This window comes from Symsagittifera roscoffensis, chromosome 1, assembly GCF_963678635.1.
Source record: "Symsagittifera roscoffensis chromosome 1, txSymRosc1.1, whole genome shotgun sequence".
Taxonomy (NCBI): domain Eukaryota; kingdom Metazoa; phylum Xenacoelomorpha; order Acoela; family Convolutidae; genus Symsagittifera; species Symsagittifera roscoffensis.
Window position 1 is genome coordinate 77,398,520 of NC_087062.1, and position 17,999 is coordinate 77,416,518.

The 17,999-nt window shown below is 32.0% G+C and overlaps 1 protein-coding gene across 1 annotated transcript in view; it reads left to right on the plus strand.

The window, feature by feature from the left end:
- LOC134839974 (uncharacterized) overlaps nucleotides 1-15,509 on the plus strand; it is a 79,829-nt gene extending 64,320 nt beyond the window's left edge. Inside the window, exon 5 of the mRNA XM_063855605.1 lies at nucleotides 15,153-15,509. Coding sequence (XP_063711675.1) covers nucleotides 15,153-15,371 — 219 coding nt within the window. The 3' untranslated portion in view covers nucleotides 15,372-15,509. The remainder of the gene's footprint in view (nucleotides 1-15,152) is intronic.
- The last annotated feature ends 2,490 nt before the right edge of the window (nucleotides 15,510-17,999 follow it).

Here is a 17,999-nt window from a genome sequence, read left to right on the forward strand (position 1 = left end):
TTGATCTCTTTCCTGATAAAATTATCCTGCGTAGGGTATTTTGAGTACTGCTAATGCGAGTGATTGCAGAATTTGTGTTCTTTCTAATTCGCATAGTTGATGAAGTGTTTCTAATTCGGAGAGCGACATTTCTTGAAAAATTCGACTAATTGTGTAGTCTAACTTCATATCTAAGTGGATATCCTAATGAATATTACCAAAATAGGTGCTATTCATTCGTGATAATTCTTGTAAACGTGTACTTCTACTGTCATGTGGTTTTAGTTTTCCACCAGGTTGACCTGTGCTTTTTTGAAAGTTAACTGGTATGTATGATGTTCCTTAATTTCTAGGGTGACTTGTGGCATAAGGATCAAATTTTATTTTTCCAGTGGTCATATCGAAACCGTTTTCGTATTCGACAAGTATTTCAGAGTATTGTGTTTTATAAAGTGGATTTCTGTATTTACATGCAAATTCTGTTTCTTGATAGATTTGAAAACGTGTTAATTTATTTTCTATATCATGAATATTTCTAAAATCTTTACTTTGTTTGCGTGATGGGTTTACGTGTTCGTATGGGATTGATTCTATAAAATATTTTTGATGAAATTTTATCATTCGAGCGTGTATTTTTGCTACTTGAAATGTTGTGCATGTATCTTCGGGAAACCAAACAATTGTTGCTTGGGTCCTTGTTCTAGGGTCACAATAACCTTGATCATTTTTGCAAGGTAATCTAATTCCTTGATAGATCATTGTGTTATCAGATAAATCTCGTGTGAGTTGTATTTTTTCGAGTTGTATTTTCCAATCAAAAAACATAATTTGTTGATATCCTTTATTTTTGTGTCTGCTTTGCAGTTTGAGGGGTCATTTATTCCAATGTGTGGTATCCAATGTTTATCGTGTATGTCATAAGTTAATCTTCCATGTGCGCCGTTGTATGGATTTTTTTCGTCTAATCTTATATGTCCTTGATATCGTTCGAGTTCTGCTTGATGTACAGAATCGGCAAAGACTTGAAAATTTACTAATTTTCTGTTTGTGTTTTTATTTCTTGTTAGGTTTAGTCTGAGTAATTCGTTTTTACAATCACCGGGTTTTAGGTGTAAAAGTCGTTCTATGTTACTTTGGTAAAACGATTCGTGGTCAAGTCGGTTTTTATTTCCGTTTGAAACTTGTGAACAATGTACTTTCTTTTCGGAAAATGTTGCTGTAAATTTATATCCTATGACAGTTGTTGCTCGGGCTTTTGAATATAATGTTGCTATTACATTTGTAGTTTCAATAGCTTGTGGTTCTGTTTCGCATTGTGATACTTGATTTATTGCATAATTATGTAGTGTTTTTTGTTCGTTTTCCTCACAATCGTAGTGTGTTACTATTATATCTTGGGGTCCTGTGCGAGGATAAGGATTTGTGTTTTGGTCGGAAAATATTGGAAAAAAAGATGTGTTGAAACGTTAGTATTTTTAGAATATACATGTGTATGATAATCCTGAGTATGGGTTATAAAATGTGATGTAACCAATTGTGTTTTTGGTATATCTGTCGTATTTATATATTACTTCAGTTGTTATAAACGGTGGTGGTAGCAATTGAGCTGTTATATTTGGTGGATTTAATGGGTAGGGATGTTGAACAGTATTATTAACTTTGATCGTGATTTCGAATTTTAATTGGAGACAATTTTGTTGAAGTATTTGAATATTGCGGTCACGAATATCTTCGTGAATATCTTGTCTATATTGTAGTCTATTGAGTGCCCAACTGTGGAGTCGGTTACTCTACTGATGTTGTCCAAATAATGCGGGAGGTGCTACGAATGTGTTCCAATCTAATCGTAAAGGCATATTTGTTGATGATTGTTCTCGATATCTAGCGTCGAGGTTGTTAGGAAAATTTAAAGGGAATAGCGTCGGTGAGATTTGCCTTAATGATGGTGTTGATGGTAGTGATAGTGTTTTTGGTAGTGATGATAGTGTTGTATCCGTAGAAAAATCTATTGGGTCGTTTACTAAGTTTGGTTCACCTTGTGTATATGACTGCGTTGTCCAATATGGTAGTCGTGCGTTAGAATTGGGGGGGTTAAAGGGATTTTCACGTATTTGCTCAGATGTGGGTGTTGAACCTAAGTAATCTGAGGGTATACTTGAGGTGCTACGTTGTGATAAGAGTGGGGGAGTTTCTGGTAATGTACTATTTGGGTTTTCTTAAGTAGTTGGTGTTGGTGAATTAGGTATATCAAAATGAACTCTGGGGGTTTGAAAACTTCTGTTTCGTCGTGGATGTATAATTTGTCTATTTATTTCGATTATATTTTGATTTTGACTAATGTTCCTTATTCTGCTTAATTCTTGTGGTAATGTGGGGTACAAATTATATGTTGGTTCACTTAGGGGTGCCTGTCGCTGAACTGGTTCTAATGGTTCGGATAAGCGAGCGTGTCGTTCTTCAAAAGTGTATGGATTATCTTGAAAAGAAATCCGTGTGGATGTTTGGGGGTTTTGGGTAGTTGTGGGTATTGCTGGATTTTCTTGGGATGATGTCGGTGAAGACTGATTTTGTGAATGTTGGTTAGCAATTTTTGAAAGTGTTCTATTGATTTTTTCTAATGGGAAGATTTATGTTTAATGTAGTATTCTTCAATGAAAAGAATTAAAAGGATTGTTGCTAAGGCGAATGTGACTATTGCCTTTTTTACACATTTGCACATTGTCAATATGAGGGATGATAAAAATTTGATGAAAATTACAAATAGTAAAAAAAATATCTGTTCTACTAAAAATTGTTCGTATCATTTAAACAGACTTTGGATTATCGTACCTGTGAATATGATCTATGATTTGGGAAAGTTGGAGATATATTTCAAATAGGGAGTAGAAACTTAAAAAAATGTTGCAAAAAATTATTAAAATGATTATAAAAGCTTCAAAAGTATCAAATAGAAATATGAATAAAAGTTTGAATAGTATAAAAAAGTTTACGAAAAGAGTGAAAATTGTATTTTTAAAGATATTGACTGATCGAGAGAAGAGCATTTAAGAAATGATTTCTTTGTCGAATATTTTTTGTTGTTTGAGGCGAGATTCAAGTGTGGCCGGGTTATTTATTGGTTTTTTGACAAGTAGGTTGAGTTTTGTGAAAAATTGTTGGGGGCTAATTTTATGGTGTTTGGGAGGTCCTATTTACTTTATGTTTATTTGTCGGGTGATCTGGGGTATTTTTTGAAATATTTGTACTTTAGGCTAAAAGATAATGGTCTTTTTAACTTTAGGCTAATTTGTTATTTTTGGTTGGAGGGTTTTTGAGGTCTGAGTTGGGAAAATATTGTTGATCTTTGCGTTATTAGATAGGGGAGGTTTGTAATATTATGGTGGTGTTTATTTTAGTTGTCAAGTTTTAGCGAGTTGCCTATTTTTGACCTGGAGGTTGTAAATTTATAGTAATAGATATGCCTGGAGTTTAATGTCTTTCGGCTAATAGGTTGGTGTTAGAGATATTGAAGGTGACGGAATTAAGTGAATCCTATTGGCTGAATCTGAACTAAAATTTTTGTGTGTTTGTCAGCATGTAATTTTGAAAAACGAAAGTTCAAAATGATCCAGAGGTGCAAAGATTATTTATTTTAAAATTAAAGTTGTTTTTGAAATTCAACTTTCTTTAAAATTTTAGATTGTGGAATGAATGTTTTACAATTTTCAAGTGGTTGATTTCTGAGTCGTGATGATTCTCTATTTTCTGATTTTTCTACTTGTTCTTGTGGTAGAATTTTTTCTATCATTTTTCTATTTTTTTTCCTTTTGAGGTATTTTTGGGTCTGGCGTTTTTGTATTGTTTTGAGATATGGTTTGTTTTTGAATTTGATCTTTATGATGAACGTTGCGTTGTTCATCTATTTGTTTTTCTGAATGATTTTGAATAATTTTCAAACCTGTGAAAGACTATAATTGAGTTAATTCGCGTAGCGCGTATTCTTTCGGGTAGTAGGGCAATAGGTTGAACAATTTCTTTTTTGGTTGAATCTGTGAGTTTGTACGTTACGTCAGTGGGTTTTACAAGGATTTGATATGGTCCTTTTCGAAGGGGTTGTAATTGTTTAGATATTGCTTTTTGTGTAAAAAAGTTAGGTATTAAAACAAATGTTCCAATTTTTAAATCTGTGGCTGGTGTAAAGCGTGAATTGATTTGGTCGTTAATATTTTGCCTTTGTAACAATTTCTTTGTTACTTTTTGATAAATTTCATTTTGTTTTTTATCTCTATTTAAAATGCATTCGGTGTGTGTGCCGGAGGCTAATTTTAGAATTTGTGGGTGATGAAAATGATCTTCATCATGTGTGTGTAAAGGTAGGTTATAACAAATTGAGTCTTTATTTGGTTGGCAATAACCTTGTGCATTTTTATGGGAATTTGCTGTAAACATAATTGGTTTACGTGGCTTTTGATTAAACACCATTTCGTATGGTGACATTCCTAAAGTTGTCGTGATTTGTGAATTGTATGCTAAGGGAAATAACTTTACATCTGCTGACCATTCTGTGTACTTTGTATCATTTCCATTTATGATACATCTAAGTTATTCTTGTAGTGAGCGGTTCATACCTTTGACTAAAACGTTTGTCCAAGGTGCATGAGATGTACGTGATTTATGTTTGATGTTGTATAAGTGGCATAGTGTGATGATTTCTTTATTTATGAATTCTGTACCGTTGTCTGTAACTAAGATTTCGGGTAGTCCAAATTTAGCTATCCAATGTTCATAAAGTGTTGTGTAAGCATAATAAGCATTACAATGTGGTACTGGATTGAGTGCTACATAATGTGTGAATGCGTCAACAATGACCATAATATAGGAGTTTCTTTCAGAGGATGGTGAAATTGTTCCTTTTGTATCAAATGTGGTTAAAATATAAACTTTTTCCTTTAAAATCTTGTTTTTGTGCTATTTGTTATTAATTTGGATAAGGTTTGTTCAATTGACATATTATACAATCATTGCATAATACTTTTATCCAAATTGGTGCATTAGGGAAATAAAAATTTTGGGTAAAGTTTGAGAATGTTTTTTCTGATCCGGAGTGTCCTTTAGTATTTTGTGTATGTGAGATATTAAAAGCTATTAATATCATACCTAAAGGAAGACAAGTAACCATAGAATCATTTAATTCATATTCTAAAAGATCTGTATTTTCATTAATTGCTGTGTTGTTAATTTTTCGGAAATATCGGAGGAGTGTTTTATTTCCTAAAATTGTGGTATCTGCTTTTACGGGCTTAGTTTTATATTTGTGCCATGATTTTACTTGTCTAATCACTGGTCAAAGTTTTTGATATTGTTTTAAAAGTTCAAGTGTAATTTTTTCTGTAGGGGGAAGAAAAGTATTTTCAATTTCTAGTTTTGATAAAGGAATTGTGTCAAGTGGTCATGAAGGTCAAAAACTTGGTTGATTGTGTATTTTAAATTCTTTGTTTGTGGTCCTGATAAATTTATTTTATCAGTTAAGTTTTCTTATTTTATGCGAGTATTGTTTTATTCTTTTTTGTTGAGTGTTATTTTTTATCCATTGTGAGTATGGAATTGGTTTAAAAGTTGATGTGCCTAGTAAGTCAACTTCGTAGTGATTATTCTGGCAATCTAAGTAGAGTGGAAAATGTTGTAGGTTATTTATCTGTGATTGATCAATATCAGTATATACTGCATATTTGCATTCTAGTCGGGGTGATGTTTCATCTTTTGCGGTGGTATTTCAACTGTGGTTTTTCGTGTAAGTAGTTCAGGTGGCGTATTTCTACTTAATAAATCTGGTAAAGCAAGGTTTTTTACTGCTGTCCAAACTATATGTAAGTTTGGAAATTTCATTAGGATTAGTTGAAATTTATAAACTCTATGATTTGGATTTGACTTTTGTGTAAAAAGAAAAATAATGGGTTTATGATCTGTGAATAAAACTGTCTGGTGTTTTGATCCAAGTATCAAAAATTCATATTCTTTAAGTGTATAAATTATAGCTGTGCATTCTCTCATTAGAGTTGAGAGTCGTAGCTCTACCTGAGTGAATAATCGTGAATTTGCTGATATAAGGTTCAATTTATTTGTTCCACTTTGTGATTGTAGCAATGCTGCTCCGATGACAAAATTTGAAGCATCGCACATTGCATAGAATGGTTGATTTGGATCTGGAATTGTATTAGAAATTTGTTCAGTTAAAAGTTTTTTAATTTCTTCAAATCGTGTTTGATGTTCAGTGGTCCATTCAAAATTATTTTGTTGTCTGAGGATACTATAGAAGGGTTTTAAGTATAGTTGCATTTTGTAAACATATTTACTTAAGAAATTTAACATTCCAAGAAATTCTTGGATTTTCTTTTTATTTGTTGGTGGCTGAAGTTTTTGAATAGCATCAATGCGTAATTTTAAAGGAGTGATTGTGTTTTGTTCAATATTGTGTCCCAAAAACTTAACGCGTGTTAGAAAGAAGTGTGATTTATCGGGGGCTGCTTTCAGATTTTCGTTCTGAAGTATTTCATGATATTTTTCTAAAACTGTAAACATTTCGTCTTTGGTTTGTGATTGCATAAAAACATCGTCTAAATATGTGATTGCATTTCTCTTGAGTATTAGTGGTCTAAAAATTTTACTCATAAAAGCTGAAAAAGCTGCTGGTCCTATGGATATTCCATAGAATAAGCGGTTAAATTCATATTGTTGATTTCCAATAACAAATGGCGTTAAACGTCGTGATTGTTCATCTAGTGGCATTTGATTATAAGCACTATTTATATCGGCGGTTGTGAAATATTTACCTTTATTTTTGTTAATATAACTTGTATTGGTTCAATAGGCCAATTGCATTCTGATTCGTCAATTAGTGAATTGAGGTATCTAGCGTCTAAAACTGTTTTTAGTGATTCACCTTTTGCTAGGATGATAACAGGATTAATGAAGGTGTTTCCTTTTGGTTGTTCTTCTTTATTTACTGGTGAGATTATTTCGCATTGTTCTAAAATGTCAAGTAATCTATTTACCTTGTCATGTAAGTGTATCGGTACTTTACTTGCTCTTTGTTTTTTGAAAACTGCGTCAGGTTTTAACGGAAGGTGTAGTGATGAACTAATTTTTCCAACGTAATCTTTTGATGTTGCATAAACTGATGAATATTTTAACAGTTGTTTTGCTAACTTATCAAATTCAATTTGTGTAATTTGTGAATGTTCAAAATTAAACATTGTTAAAAATGTTTGTTGCTCTTTTGCGTAATTTGTTATATTGAATGTTGGTTTAAAATATGGTGTTTTTGTGAAGTAATCTGTGCTTCTTTTTTCGTTACTTATTATATTATTTATGGATAATTCTTCGTCAAGAATTGTTGATCGGCAAATATCTAATAGTTTGAGTATATTATTAACGCGGTAGGCTACTTCCTTAATGGGTGATATTGCAGCATTTGTTTCACAATATCCTAAAAATCCTAAAAGTAATGTTACTTAATATGGTGTATTGTTATACACGTGTAGTGAAATGATGTCGGAATTCGTGTTTTTTGAATATTTTATGGATGAGATCCTAATTTTGAAAAATTTGTGAATTGGTTTAAATTCAAAGTCTGACATGAAAAGTTGTTGTTTATTTTGGCTTTTGTTATATTGGTGGACTTGTTTTATTGAAAAATTATATATATTTCCTGATAGTGGTTTCAGCTGTTTCCGTTGTTGATTGTAAATGGGGTAAATTTTTGAGAAAAATGGTGGTTGCTTGTTTACTCTTTGGAAGAATGTTAGGGCTGTATTTTTTGTTTTTGTATATTTATCTTTTATTTGTATCTTACTATTTAAGATGTTGATTGTTGGTATATATTTAGAGATAAATGGTATGCCAATGACATTGTGCTTAATATCCGTAATATGAAATATTTGTTTAAATGGTTTGTTTAAAATTTTGCTTTGTTCCATTGTTCTCGTGGGGAGAAAAAATAATTGGATTTTTCCATAATTTACTAATGGTGAGCCTTGTGCTGTTGCTAATTTACTAGAGGTTTCAAAAGGTGTTAAATTTGGTTGTAATGTTTTGATTTCATTCCATGTGGGAATATTAATTATATTTGATTCTGCTCCTGAGTCAATTAAAAAATCGATTTCAAGATCTGGTGGTTAAAATTCTTTATTTTTTGGGCTTTCTAAGAGAAATGGAATTGTCCAAATTTTTTCTCTCGGTTGTTCTTTTTGTATATTTTGATAAATATGTTTTGTGTTTGAGCATTGTGTTTCGTATTTTTTATCGGGTTTAAATACCGTGTTAATTTCGTTTACTTCTTATGGAGTTTGTGTATTATCAATGGGTCCAATATAGTAATTGTGGAGGAGTTCCAATTGATTTTCATATATATGTGAAGTGAAAGGTTGCTCATATATGATAGGTTCATAGTCGTTTTCGACTGTTATCATATTTACTGAGATGGTATTTTCTGTATCACTTTCTGTATCTGATGATTCACAATGTATATGATTTAGTTGTATTTCGTGATTTTCTGTGTCATCAATACCTGGAGGGTCTGAAGTTGTTTCTTCATTTGTTTGCACTTGATTAATGTGTCTTTGATGTTTTGGTGTGCTACTTCTGTATCGTTGTCTAGAGTCAGGGTAACGGTTATTATTCCTATGTGGTGACTGGGAATAATTTCTGTATCGATTATTGTAACTTGAATTTCGATTTTGTGAATTATTTTGTGATCTATTTTGGTAATTATCATTTGATCTGTGATAATTTGATCTATTATATGAATTATTCCTTGATCTATTATTTGGATAATTCTGATTTCGATTATTTGAATAACTTCTATTTCTATTATGTGAATAGTTTCTATTTCTATTGTACGATGAATTTCGTGATTGATTGTTGGAATAGTGTCTATTCCTTGTGTTTGATTGGGAACTGGATCCGGAAAAAAATTGTGTTGTATTGGAATTTGATCGTGAATATTTATTTTGGTTATTTTGGCTATTCGATTGATTATATCTGTTTTGTGAGGAATTTCGTGTATTTCCTCGTTCGGGTGATCTGCCTCTATAACTTGAGTTATATGGTGATTGGTTTCTTGTGTAATTTGAGAGTGGTTTACTGAACTGTTTTTTACTATATATATTTTTGTTTGGTAGATTTTGGTCTTTTTTCATGTATTGATAGAACGATTTATTTGGTTCTTTGAGCTTTTGAGGTTTATTCTGACTGTCTTGTTAATTTCGTCTACATTCGGAAATACTGTGTCCGTATCGTCGGCAAAAATTACACCATTTTTTGAAAGATGGTTTGCCTTTAAAATTTGCGTTTTTTTCATAGATGTTTAGTATTTCAGTGATTTTTTCAATCAGTTCTGTATCTGGTTCTTGTACGTTATTTATATGTGTAGTATTAGTTTCAATCCGATTAACGTATTGTAGTTTTAGATTTTCTGTTTCTTCGAGTTTCATTGTGATTTCGGCTTGTTCTAGTTTATCTACTAATTTTCGAAAACCTAAGTCTCGTTCTCGAATTGAGGAAGGATGAGATGCTCTCTTTTTTATAGCTATTTTCCTTAATTGAGGTGTTAAGGTCATCATTAAAATTTCTGTAATTTTTTTGTTTTTATAGTCATGTGTATTAAGTGAATATGCTTTTCGAACTAGTGTTTCGATATGTACTGCTAATTGTTTAATTGTTTCATTTGGTAGTCTACGTATTTCATTACATAAAACTATTTGGTGTTGTTTATTTCTTTCAGAGTCAAAGATTTTTGAAAATTCTTGTGTGAATCTTTTCCAGTCTGATTTTATTTCTATGGGTAATACTGAAAACCATTTTTGAGCTGAGCCGTCTAATGTTGTTTGTATTAACGCTGTGCGTCTATGTATCCAATTTTGATGTAGTGGCGTATTAATTGGTTCAGGTCCTATATTTAAAATTAAGTTTGCTGTTACTGCATTTAGATAATCTTCTACAGAATATTCAGGGTCTGTTCCTGTGAATACCATCAGTGGTTTATTGGATGTTATTGATGATTCACCCATGAGGTATGGATTCATTGTCATTTGTAGTGATTCTGCGGCATTTGGCGTTTGTGAAAAATTTGAAAGTTGATTTTTCGTTATTTCGTGTTGTTGAAGGTAATATGGAAGCGGTATTTCATTTTGCATTTGAGTTGATTAATAAGAATGCATTAACATTGGGTTTTGTGATTGTATTGGTTGGAAAGGTTGTGTATTAAATGGATTTTTTATATGCGTTTGTTGTGGGTTTTGTATATCTATTGGGTTTTGTGGGTAAATTTTCATATTCTGGGATGGTTGAGTTTGTCGTGGTCTTTGTGTGCGATATTCTTTAGTGTATGGTGCAAAAATATCTGGTTGGTGATAATCATCTTCTTCAGATGATAAATAGTTTGTATTATATGGGGTATGTTGTTTATTTTTATTTTGTTGAAAGAATGGGTAATTTTTACTATAATCCTGTGTAGGTTGTGGATTTTCTGGAAATTTTACTGAATTGGTCGATGTTTTTGGGAGATTCCAATGATGGGAACATACATGGTTTAAATTTTGTGTTTTTTTTCGGGGGGGTTGGTTTGTTCTTGGTTTGTGAGCATAATTATAATTGTGTTCTGCAAAAGTATTTCTTGTGAACGGTTTTCGTGTTTTTGACGGTATTGTCATCGGTCTATACGTCTGATAGTCCATATGTGAATATTTTGGAGCAACCGAGGGTTTAACGGTTGATTGTAAGGTTACCTGTGTTAGTGATGTATTTGTATTTCTTGGTGTTGTCAGATTGGGGTGTATTGGTGAAATACTTTGTTGTGTAGTTGTTGTTGTTGTTTGGACGATTTCCTCGTTAATGAAGTGTGATGGTGTTTGAATGTCTTGTTGCGTAAGATTTCTGGTTCCATTGAGATTTTCATTATGGATGACCGTCGAATTTAAACTGTTATTTCGTGTATCAGGTAAAAATGTATTATAATTTAATGGTGTTGCATCAATGGTTAATGGTACTACTTTTACGTAATCTTTATGATAAGATATTGTACTTATTGCTTGACTTGAGATAGCTTGTGGGATATTTAGAAATGCATAATGAGACCATTCAGGGTCCCAAACGTAATCTGATTGTTCTGAAAGGGCAGTGTCATCATTGGGATTTCGAGGTCGAAAATTTTTCTTGCTTGTGAAATTAAATCTAAATTGTGGGTGAAATAATCTATTATAAACCATGTTTAGTGTTTTGTGAAACATCTTCCTTAGTGAAATTTTCACGGATTATATGTAGAAATGTCGAAAATATTGTGATTTCATTTTGTACTTTTGTATGTTTGGATGTTTCAGTTGGTGATATACTTTGAACTTCTGTTTTTTTCTAATATAGAAATATAACTATATATAGTTGCAAAAATTTCGTTAGTGAATATGGAGTTAGCTCTTTGTGAATTATGATATTGTATGCTTTTGATATATTCTATGAATACTTTTGAAAATTCCAATTCAATATGGTCTGTTTGAATTACATATTTACGGTGGGCTGTATTTGATGTGCTATATTCTATGGTGTAGATTCCATATTGTTGTGTTAGATTACATATGTCTTTTAAATAATGTTCAATAATTTGTCTTTAGATTTTTACATCTGGGAATTCTGCTTTGCATGGGCTGATTCCTGGTTCAAATAAATTTACGAATAAGTTCTTGCAAAAATCATGTTGTCCTCTATCATCGAGTGAATCTATAAGAAAGGGAAAAACTGCTTCGTCATCTGGACTGTCGTCACTTTGAGTGTGGCTCATTTGTTCGTTTTATGACTGTTAATATATAGCTATCGATGTGTCTAGTTGGTTGATTCCAATTATACAAGTGTACTGGTTTGTGTTTTTGTATTGCTTTTTTATTCTTCTTTTTCCTCTTTTTGATGAATTTGAAGTTGTTTCTGAGTCGGAAAAATATAATTGATCAAGGATGGGACAATTTTTATCTATTAATTCTTTTAGTTTGTATAGTTCGTCTAAACTGTTGGCTTCTGATTCAGAAAATGCGTTTCTATTTCTCGAAAATCTTTTTCGTGTGATTTGTCTTTGTTTGTTTATAATTTTCCTTTTTATTGTTTGTCGTTTTGTTCGAATGTATCCAACTGTTTGTGTATGTGGGGTGATTACAAGATCGTTTTTTAAATCTATTTCACAGTTGTGTAAACAGATTGTTTGTTTGTTTCCTAAATTTTTGAATGGCATTAGGTTTAGGATGAGGGATGCAAGAAGTTTATTAGTTATTTCTATTTTCTTAGACTGTTAGTCCTTACGATTTTTTGGTTAGCTTAACCTGGGTCTTTTTGTTCAAGGTTGGAGAGAAAAGTATATCGATTCCGAAGAATGATTTTTCTACTTTCTCGTGGCTAGTCTAAGTTAAGGTGTTAACTTACATAATCCTACTTAGGGGTAGTGATTGTGTTCAAGGGTTGGAGAATAGTAATCAATCCACAAGGTTCAGGTATAATTAGAACGCTAGTAGTTCGTTAGATACTATTTTAAACTTACTAAGTCTAAGATCTATCCTGGGTTTGTTAAGAGGAGGGTTCAAGTGAAGGATGAATGACCGAAACTCTTCACTGTTTATCTTAATTTGAATGGTTAGTTTTATGAAAAATTTCTATTAGTCCTGGGTCTTTTGAAAAAGTTGGATAGTGAATCGACGTTTGAAGTCGTTAGACACTTTCTAAGTGGGCGAGGGAGAACAAAATTGTTCTTTTCGATCCAAGGAAAGGCCTTGATGATCAGATTTTAAAATCAGTGAAATAGAAAGTTTATTAAGATCCAAGGATAAGCCTTGATGATCTGATATTTAAAATTAAGTGAATTTAAGTTTAAAATTGTTTAAATATATTTAAAAAAAGATTTAGTTTTTTAATGATATTAGTGAGTTTATGATTGCTGTTATGTTTAGGTGATGAAGCTGGAACAACAGGATGATTCATGATTACTAACAATTATTGTCATGCTACTAATTTTTATTTTTATTTCAGTAAATATTTTTCAAATATGTTTTATATAATACTGCAGAATTAAGAAAACGATCTGAGAACTTTTTATCAATCGTTATTGTACATCAATAATTTTGTTTAGCGCCTGAAATGATCATGAAGATTTACTTCAAAATTTTATGTTTGCAAATGAAAATCTAAATTCGTTGCTAATAAGATTCTAAATATAAAAGTTTGTGTTGGCTTTTGCCGTACAACCATAAAACTAAATGGTAAGTTTCTACTTTGTCGTATATCGTCTCTTGTTCGAGGTCTTCTTCCAATACCAGGTAGTTCTAGTATTGTGCGAAATATCGGCTCTGATCTATTGAGTCGTAGAGACATTTCAATTAAGTTATTATCGTATAACATTTTGAAAATGTTTTGTCTAATTTCTAATCTATTTTTGGTTAGTTCTAAGCTATTAAGGTCTTATTCGAGACTTATGGTCTCACCAGATGAGTTAATGTGTATGGTAGTTAACTCATAGAGTAATTTCGGATAGGGTACACCGACTGCTCGTCACGCTATCTTATTTTCGGCCGGATAGATTCGTGCAACTTCTTAGTCTAATACCGATCCTAGTCCTACTCTTATATCTACTAGTCTCAGGGTGTTTAACTAGTCTCTGCTAGGCTCAATAGATCTAGAGTATACTGGCTTATTGCGATTGCTGAAGTTCTCTTGGAGAGGCAACTAATTTCTAAGTTAAATTCAAATATCTCTGGTGTTGAAATTACAAGTAATTTCAGCACTTACAAATAAGTGGGTTGTTAGTTGGATGGATTATGATTGGTTAATATTAAATACTTTACATTGGTAAAATATCTAATTTATCCAATAATAAAATGTAGTTTAAATCAGGTTCCAATACTCTCTGTGACGAAAAATTGAAACAAACTTCAATGATTCTGCTTGCCGCGAGAGCATATATCACAAACTGATCAGCTACCAAGTTGCCTATATCATCGGCGACAAAACTCAAGCAGAGTATATCGACTTACTATAACAACGGCCAATTTAAGCCAGTATTAGTGATCTCAACCAATAAGCGCAAACACTGCGTGGAACAGTAAGATAAATTAACGATAAAACAATTAAATCGACACTTCACGACAACAGAAGCCATCTTAGATCAACAAATGTTTTTTCATAGGTATCTATTGACCCACACCAATTTAGCGACCCAATTTATGTTTATTTTTTCTTGCAAATTGAGGCCGAAACTTAGCCCAATGAAAGCAGTGCAACATGACAGCCAACAAGTTTTTTGTGACCTCCGACTTGCAATGATTTTTACCGATTGCTAGACCAGAACCATTCGAAGACGAGACGGTCAATTTCCCATGAATAAAACAATTTTTATACGAACAACCAGAAAAAAGTATATACTATTGCCTACAAATAACAACATAATTGATGATAAATGTTACGATGTCAGTTCTTCGTTTTTGCATCCGCATCTGCTTTTAATGTTTCCGCAACGGCAACGCTTGAATGATATTATTGTTCCGACTTTCGGTACGAAAGAAACGGAATATTTGTGCTCGGGGTGGGTTTTTTTTTTCTTCAGACTAATTTCGACTTTTTAACTAGCCATTTTTGACGGAATTTTTTTATATCATTCGAAAGGTATTGTTGTCCTGAGCTTGAATTTGAAAAGAGATTTCACCTGTGATCATTTTTCGTAAAGTTATGGGGGTTTAAAGATTGCCATTTTGGCCAATTTAACAATTAACGCGCGATAAATTTCGCGCTATTAACGCGTAAGCGAGATTTAATCCGTCTTAGAAATCGTTCCAAATTGGTTCAAGGATGCTTTATTGCCATAATTGATTTGTTAATAGCCGCAAAATTTATCACTTGTACTTAATATGACGTTTGGGGGGATGTTTTTACATAAAACCTCAAATTTTTTCCAAAAATTTTATTTTTATTTTTTATATTACATTGAAATTTTGCATGTTATTAATGCTCCATAGACCTCAAAAGGCAGTCGGAACCTTCAGGGCTTCGCCATGATACGGGCAGCCTTGTTGGTTTTCGATTTTATTCTATTTTCTCCGAGCTTACTTTTTGTTTCACTACTAGTCAAGTTAAATTTTGATGTGAGTTGTGAAATCTCGTTTTTTTTTCAGCTTCTCTTTCACGCAATTCCGACCTTGTCTAAGAGTTCGACAATGTCCGACATCTACATTGTGGCGTACATGCTTTCGTTGCTGAACACAGTCTCGAACCCTTTCGTGTATGCCATTATGCACAAGACGTTCTGCGCTGAAATGAAGATCATGTGGAAACGAATCTCAAATTTTATCCTTGATATAGCATGTTTTCATTATGACGAAGACTTAGCTTAGTGAAAAATTTGCGGCAATAAATGTAAAAATCTCGTCGTTTGAACAGATGGCTAAAAACTTGTAAAAACTGTAGCGATGATTCTGAACTGAAAAAATTTGAATTTCTGTTTGTCGCATGTTTAATCAAGCCAAACTACTGTTGACCTAATGCGTGTATAAAAAAATGATTTTTTACAAAAAAAAAATTAACATTTTTATGCAACAATTCGTTTGCTACGTGCGACCCATTTTTATCAGTTTTCGAACTTTGAACTTTTCAGCTGATTTTCAGCTAAAATGTCCAAAAAAGTAACAATACTTTTATCTTAATTTGAAATTTGAACCGACAATAATTCTGAGAAGAAATTAGTTATCTAAAAGAGATACAAACTCCACAAAAAATTACACAAATAACAGCGATACTCTGAATACTTTTGGTAATGCTGAAGATCTATGCAATAATTTTTGATAAATCTTTTTCAAAAAAAAAGTTTGGTAAAATGACTAAAAAAGAAAAAAAATTCAGTGAAGTTTTCCCCCCACACACTATTTTATGTACAGAGTGATGTAATTAGTGTCTAGTAAGGTAATAATTCAAATAGTTCGCCAAAGTCAGCCTTGAGCGTTTTTAATTACCGCGTTGATCGCACGAATTTATCGCACCTTAATTATCCCGAATTTGCCCATTTTCAAACCCCATAAATTCAGAAAATTGGTTGCTATTTATATATATCTTTATTTATACCTTTGAGCTCAATACGTGAGTAACTGAAAAAAAAAATCAACACCGATAACATGTTTCTTGGAACCATACCTGAACACAAATGTTTATGCTGTATCTTGATTATTGAAAATTTGATCATTTCTTGCCTTTCTAATGATTCCGACATACAAAAAAAGAATGAAATATTTGTGCTACCTGTCATTTATTTCTGCAGAAAAACTTCAATTTTTCAACTAGTCATGTAAATGCGGCTCATCTTAAAATTTTGACGTCTTGAGTTTCGTGATCTTTTTTCAAACATTTATAGGGGAGTTTGAAGTCAAGTTTGTCCTATGTGGGAAAATTAAAGGGTAGTTTTTTTTTCAACGAGCAATTATGGTTATTCCCGCAAACATGTTATTTTAAGTGTCCTGAGGCAATCTTTTTTGACTTCCTTACATTTTGCTTGATGCTAAATACATATATTTGTTTTTACAGCACGTAGGGAAATTGTTTTAAAAAAAATTCAAATTTTCTCAGTTTTTTTTTTCAACTTTTCTCATTTTTCAATTTTTAAAAAATTTCTGCCAAAAATTATTCCACAGATACACTGTTGACTCAAATTATCCAAACAAAATCTGGAAAGCTTGAAACTTCTGACGCGTTTTTCTCGGATTTTGTTAAATTTAGACAAAAAAATCAAGGGAACAAAAATTGTTCAAAGTTACAGCAAAAATATCATCATTTCTTCAATTCACATCAATTCACATCAAATTTTTATAAAAACAAAATTTTACGCCAAAAATGAGAAAATTTGACTTTAATTTTCTAATCAGGAATTAAGCTGAAATTACCGGGTTAATTGACTAGAAAACTATATCAGAAGACGCCTATTGCTCAGACCAACAATCTTCTACAGAGGTTCTGATACAGCTTTCTAATCAATTAACCGGGTAGTTTTAGCATTATTCTTGATTATCTAAATGAAAGTCAAAATGACCCGTTTTTGTGGTAAAATTTTCGTTCTGAATTTTGCAAAATAATTTGCACGTTGTGTCCGGTTAATCTAAAGCAACACTGTATAAAGGACGCGCAAAAAAACTTAAAAAAACTATGGCTTCCCACGACAAGAAAAAAAAATTTTGCACGCTTGTGCTACTTTTTTTTGCTGCCATCAAACCTATGCAAAGTCCAACTATTATAATTTCCAGCATTGAAATTTTAACAGATAGGCCATGTCCATTGCCTATATTTGAAAAAATTATTGAATTTAACTTTTATCAAACGTTTAATAAACGTCTGTTTTGGTCTATGTTATTGATCTCCTGCCACATCGACGAAAATATTTTCCCTAGCCACGAATTAATTTGAAATTATATGCTGTAAGAAAAATGCAATTCGAACAAAGACGTAAATTTAAATATCCTATTGGTATTTTACATGGTTTGTTTTGTTAATTGCTTAACTTATCGTTCAAAGTAGCTTTCTTATCATAATGCAGTTAATTCGTTGAACTGATTAAAACTTTTCTCAATATTGTTCCGACTTTCGATACGAAATTAACGGAATATTTGTGCTCGGGTGGTTTTTTTTTTCTTCAGACAAATTTCGACTTTTTAACTAGCCATTTTGACGGAATTTTTCTATATCATTCGAAAGCCATTGTTGTCCTGCGCTTAAATTTGAAAAGATATTTCACCTGTGATCATTTTTCGTAAATTTACGAGGGTTTGAAGATTGCCATTTTGGCCATTTTGACCAATTTGGGACAATTAACGCGCGATATAATTCGCGCTATTAACGCGTAAGCGGAGATTTAATCTGTCTTATAAATCATTCCAAATTGGTTGAACGAAGCTTATTTGTCATAATTGATTTGTTACAAGGAACGAAATTTATCTTTTTGAACTTTAAATGGCGTGTGGGGGGATGATTTTTATGAAAAA